At 36.9% G+C, this 6,057-nt stretch overlaps 1 protein-coding gene across 1 annotated transcript; it reads right to left on the bottom strand.

Moving 5' to 3' along the window:
- Positions 1-601: 601 nt before the first annotated feature.
- Positions 602-3,272, bottom strand: LOC137829015 (uncharacterized). Its single transcript, XM_068635811.1, has 4 exons — positions 2,951-3,272; positions 2,061-2,473; positions 1,554-1,685; positions 602-1,243 (listed from the first exon to the last, which is right to left on the bottom strand). The coding sequence occupies exons 1-4, from the start codon at positions 3,270-3,272 to the stop codon at positions 602-604; spliced, it is 1,509 nt and encodes a 502-aa protein (XP_068491912.1).
- Between the last annotated feature and the right edge of the window lie 2,785 nt (positions 3,273-6,057).

Raw genomic sequence — 6,057 nt, 5'->3', positions numbered from 1 at the left:
TACATATTTTTAACGTAAATACTTGATTTGATAAATCTTTAACTAGACCTCTCAGTTTTATATTAAAGCATACAATTATTTTGACCACCTTGCAACCTGGATCTTTTGATTTTTTATTGAACCATAAATAGTTGTTTTATCAACTTTCTAGTTAAAGCTCTTGGTTTTTCGTAAGACCACTTTGGCAATTCTTATGAATTGATCTTTTGGACTTGATACTGAAATGCCAATGTTTGATTAGACCTCTCGGTTTTGTATGTAAGTATGCAAAAATTTAAGACCTCTCAGTTTTGTATTTAAGTATGCGAAAATTTAAGACCCCTCGGTTTTCCATTCCGCTATGCATGATGCCGAGAGGGTTTCCACTTAGAGTGAAATCATCCAAGCCCGAATGTTTCTTGATTTGTCTTCTTTGGCAGGGTTTCAAATATGATGAAATCTTCCAAGACCAAAGAATTCTTTCGGTTGGATTTTACCTGGAATGAAATCATCCAAGACCGAAAAATGAAAGTGAATGAGATGAATTTTGTCACTTAATATTGCTTCTTCTTCATTAAACGATAAGTATGTACACAAAAGTCTTCTTTTTACATCTTCTACTTTAACTAAAATAAAACTTCAAATGGCTTGCATTCCATGTTCTTGGTATCACTTTTTCTTCCAAAGTCTCTAATCTGTAGGCTCCATTTTGCAAATTTTCTAGTACTCTGAAAGGACCTTCCCAATTGGATGCTAGCTTTCCATGTCGTGGATCTTTTCGGGCATCAGTTCGCATTCTCCAGACCAAATCCCCCTCTTTAAAATCTCTTGATTTTACTTTTGCATTAAACCTCTTCGTTGCCCTTCTCTTTACTGCTGCTTCCTTTATTTTTGCTCGTTCTCTGAGTTCCTCAATAAGATCAAGGTCAGTCCTCAAACATTCATTGTTGATATTCCAATCTTCCATTTGCCTTCGTAATGTTGGTTCATTAACTTCTACTAGTAACATTGCATCTGTTCCATATGTAAGGTTGAACGGTGTTTCACCAGTTGAAGTTTGTGATGTACACCTATATGCCCATAATATCTTTGGTAACTTCTCTGCCCATAAACCTTTAGCACTTCCTAACCTCTTCTTCAATTGTCCGAGAATAACTTTGTTTGCAGCTTCGGCTTGTCCATTCGTTTGTGAATGTTCAACTGAAGTGGTTGTTGACTTGATCCCCAAATCTGCATAAAATTCCATAAGTTTTTTGTCAATGAACTGTCGGCCATTGTTAGTTATAATGGTGTATGGGATTCCAAATTGACATATTATATTTTCCATACAAACGTTTGAATTTGCTGAGTTGTTATCTTAGTCAACGCTTATGCTTCTATCCATTTTGTAAAGTAGTCTACAGCTACTATCATGAACTTGGTTTGCCCACGTCCAAGTGGAAATGGACCAAGTATATCAATTCCCCATTTTGCAAATGGCCATGGGGAAACAATTCCTTGCAACGCTTGTGCTGGTATATGGTTTAAACTTCCGAACTCTTGACATTTTTTACATGTTTTAACATAAATCTCACAATCTTCTCGGATTGTTGGCCAGTAATATCCAGCTCTCCAAACTTTTGTCGCCATTGTTCGAGCTCCACAAATCCACAAATTCCTTCATGAAGCTCCTTAGTTACATATTCAGCTTGTTCTCTTGAAGGACACTTTAACAAAGGCATAAAATATCCTCTTTTATACAATTCATCACCAATTAAAACAAAACTAGCCACTTTCTTTGCCATTCTTGCATCTGGCTCAACACCTTGTTCTTGATTCTTTATAACTTCTATATATGTTTTGATCCATTCATCTTTTGACGTTGCAATATTGAAGCATTCTTCTAAACTAACTGTCGGTTGGCTGAGGGTTTGTTGTATGACTGAATTATGCTGCCCTTGTCGTTGTTTACTTGCTAATTTGGACAACGAATATGCTTTCATGTTTAATTCTCTCGGAATATATTTTATTTCGGCCTTATTAAAGCATTGCATGATATTTAATACTTTATGATAATATTTCATTAATAATGGATCTTTTACCTGATACTCCCCTTGCACGTGTCCTACCGAAAGTTGAGAGTCACTTTTGCAAATGACATTTTTGACTCCCATCTCTCTGGCCAGCAGCAATCCTGCAATAAGGGCTTCATATTCGGCTTGATTGTTGGATGTTCGGAACTCGAATCTTAATGTCATCTCTACTTGGAAGTTATCCGGTCCTTCAAGTACGATCCCTGCTCCACTTCCTTTTTTGCTTGACGCGCCATCTACATATAATGTCCATTGATCATGTTGTCTTGTTGTCGGCATCTGAATAATGAAGTCCGCAAGGGATTGGGCTTTGATTGGCCCTCTTAGTTTGTATTGGATTCCATATTCAGAAAGCTCCATTGACCATGTCACCATTCTACCTGCAAGTTCTGGTTTTCTCAAAATTTTAGATATTGGATAGTCTGTTCTCACAATTATCTAATGATTCTGAAAATATGGTTGAAGACGTCTTGCGGCATACACCAGTGTTAGGGCGACTTTTTCAACCTTGGGATATCTGGTTTCGGCATTTTGAAGGGACCTACTCACAAAATATATTGGTCTTTTATCTGGGTTTTCTTGGACTAAGGCAGCTCCTATAGCTTCATGTGAACTTGCTAGGTAAACTATGATGGGTTAGGTTGACACAGGTTTAACTAAGATTGGTGGTTCGGATACTATACTTTTGATCTGAGAAAAGGCTTGCTCACATCACTCACTCCACTCAAAGGTTTCAGATTTTTTTAACAAGATTACTATCGGTTTAGTTCTCTCGGCCAATACTGGTAAAAATCTTGACAATGAGTTCAGCTTCCCCACTAGTCTTTGTACCTCCTTCAAGTTTTTTGGACTTCTCATCTTCATTATTGTTTCACATTTATCAGGGTTTGCCTCAATACCTCTGTTTGTTAACATGAACCCCAAAAATTTTCCTCCTCTCACACCGAAAACGCACTTTTCTGGATTGAGACGAATATTGTACTTTCTTATTCGTGCAAACACCTCCTCAAGGTCTTCCAAATGTTTATGTACTTCACCTGATTTAACAATCATGTCATCGACATAAACTTCCATGTTCTTTTCAATTTGTTTTTTGAACACCTTATCCATCAACCTCTGATAGGTTGCTCCAGCATTCTTCAAACCGAAAGACATGACTTTATAACAATAATTTGCAGTATCTGTGGTGAAAGCTGTTTTTGGGATATCTGGTTCATACATCTATATTTGATTATACCTTGAATAGGCATCAAGAAAACCCATCATCTCTTGACCAGACGCCCCATCAACCAATCGGTCTATGTTGGGTAATGGATATGTATCTTTTGGGCAGGCTTTATTCAGATCTGTATAGTCGGTGCACATTCTCCACTTTCCATTCGGCTTTTTAACAAGTACCACATTGGATAACCATGTTGTATATTGAGCCTCCTGAATGAAACCAGCTTGCATTAATTTTTCAGTTTCCTCAATTGCTGCCTTTCGTCTTTCCTCTCCCAACTTTCTTCGCTTTTGAGATATCGGTCTTGCTTCTCGACAAACAGACAGCTTGTGACAAATTACCTCTGGATCAATTCCAGGAATATCAACCGGTTTCCAAGAAAATAAATCTTTGTTGTTGCGCAAGACTGCAATCAGTTTGTTTAACAATTCTTCAGGCATGCTCCCACCTGTATAAGTACATTGCCTCTCGTCTTGTCCTAACACCACAGCTGTTGTTTCCTCTTTTGGTTCTAACCTCTCATCATTCAACCTTGGATCCAAATCCACCATTTCCACCATTTTTTCAGTATCTTTACTTTTTTCAAGTTCATCTTCAAACCTGCCGCATAACATTCCCAAGCATCTCTTTGATTAACATAGATTGTTGCTATCTCCCCCTTCTCTGTTGGGAACTTCATAGCTAGGTGTGGTGTTGAAACTATTGCCCCCAGCTTGTTCAAAGAAGATCGTCCCAACAACACATTATACGACGAACAAGCATCTACCACCAAATGCCTGATTTTAATCTTTTTAGTTTTACCACCTCTTCCAAATGTTGTCTCTAAATCAATATATCCCTTGGTGCTAACTCTTTCGCACGAGAAATCAATGATTTGTTCTCGGAATGGTACAATATCTTCCTCTCTCAAATGTAACCTTTTCAAAGTATCCCAAAACAATATGTCAACTGAACTTCCCTGGTCAACAAGGGTTTTCATGACGGCATATTCGACTATTTCTACTGTTATCATCATGGGGTCATCATGGTCAGGATCAATTTCCTGAAAGTCTTCATATGTGAAAAGCATTGGTGGCAAAGTTCTTCTTTTGAAAATGTGATTGATGGTTCTGACACTTCTTCAATACTGTTTTCTTGCCGACGAGGATTCTTTTCCAAAAAATCCGCCTGAAATTGTGTTTATAAACCCTCTCACCGGTCTCCTTAAACTTCGCTCCCTACTTCGCCTGACTGATTGTGTATTTTGGTAAACTCTATCACTTCTTCCTTCCGGCCTTCCTTTCTTTCTCTTATCTCTCTTTTCTACTCTTCGACTATCTTTTCTCTCAAATCTTTCCACTCTTTTTTCCCCTATTTCTCCACCTCTCAACTCCCTCTCCGGACTTTGTCTCACTCTTGTATTCCCTCCTCGAACAAATTGTCTTAACTGCCCTGCTTGAATTAATTCTTCTATTCTATCCTTCAACCCAATACATTCTTTTGTATGATGACCATGATTTTTATGATACTCACCATGCTTAGTGTGATCTGCCCTTTTCGGTGTTCTTGTTTCTTGGTGGCGGTATTATCTCTGCTGCCATGGCTTCTTGCAAAACTCTTGCTCGGTGATGACTTTTTACGACAAGTGCACCGCGTTTGTCAAAAGTAATAATTTTCCCTAAGGACGGATATCGATCCCACAAGCAACAGTGAATTATCGAGTACAATATTCACTAAATATAACAACAGAACAATAAAAAGAGTTTAGAAGTAACGGTGTTGGCATTGATCAATAAGAAAACAAACAAAGAATTTGTTGCTTCAATTGGAAAAATAGGGATTAAGTTTCATCTCTCCCACTCTCATGTATTTTGATTAGCATGTTAATATTGAATTCTTTGATTGAAATTGATGCCCGTAGAAAATTCATTTATATCGATCTCTCGCATATAAAATCCTTAAGAATGTTTCCTAAATATCGATCCCTCGCATATTTATAAAAACAACTTAGAATCACACTTAGAAGTTAATGGCAATTAACATTTCAAGTCTATCCCTAGCACTCAGATATGTTAAGTATTGATGTTTAGGTCCGAACCCTAAAAATACCTCTCGGTCAGATTTAAGATTCTCAATTTGTCACGAAAAGTTAAAAGTAAAACAACAATATCAATAATCAATCAAGAACTGAATATTAATATATAAGATATCACCTCAATACATAAGAGTTTGAGCAGATTACTCCCAATACCAAAGGGTAGAATTAGCCACGCATACTTCTAGCACCTTCCATTCTCCCAATTGGGTTACAATTCACTCTATGGTGTTTTCTTCTCAATCTGGCCAACTAGGGTTGAGCCTCTAGCCCTCTATTTATCCTAGTTTTCTAGGATTAGGTTGCTTCCTGTGTCGCGTTAATGGGCTAAATGATAAAACATAAAAAAGGCCCAATCTTTCTTTGCATCTTTTTCTATTCTAGGACCTTCCAACTTTATCTTTTTAGCTCAAATTATTCTCATTTATTCCAAATCTTCAATTTTCCCTAGAAATCTGCAATTAACACCAAATTTGGGAATAAAATGCTCTTATTCAAATAAAGCTCATAAAAATGTAAAAAGGTATAAATTCATAAATTAGGGATTATTTTATATGTAAATTAGCAATAAATCCTCATAAGTGCCTATATTTTAATATGAAATATTACTGAAATTAGGCACTTATCACCCGGCTAGTATTCAAAGGTGTGTATTGTTGAAACTTTCGACTTCTAAACTCTTCTCTTGCTCTTCTAACCATAGGTCCACT

Source organism: Phaseolus vulgaris, chromosome 7, assembly GCF_000499845.2.
Source record: "Phaseolus vulgaris cultivar G19833 chromosome 7, P. vulgaris v2.0, whole genome shotgun sequence".
Classification (NCBI taxonomy): Eukaryota; Viridiplantae; Streptophyta; class Magnoliopsida; order Fabales; family Fabaceae; genus Phaseolus; species Phaseolus vulgaris.
Note: the sequence above shows the minus strand (reverse complement) of the source record. Positions and strands in the feature narration are given on the sequence as shown.

Coding starts and splice junctions, on each gene's coding strand:
- LOC137829015 (XM_068635811.1), bottom strand. CDS start 3,272: ATGTATGAACCAGATATCCCAAAAACAGCTTTCACCACAGATACTGCA. Junction 2,474..2,950: donor GTTCATGTTAACAAACAGAG/GTATTGAGGCAA, acceptor TTGTGAGAACAG/ACTATCCAATATCTAAAATT. Junction 1,686..2,060: donor ACGTGCAAGGGGAGTATCAG/GTAAAAGATCCA, acceptor CCTTTGTTAAAG/TGTCCTTCAAGAGAACAAGC.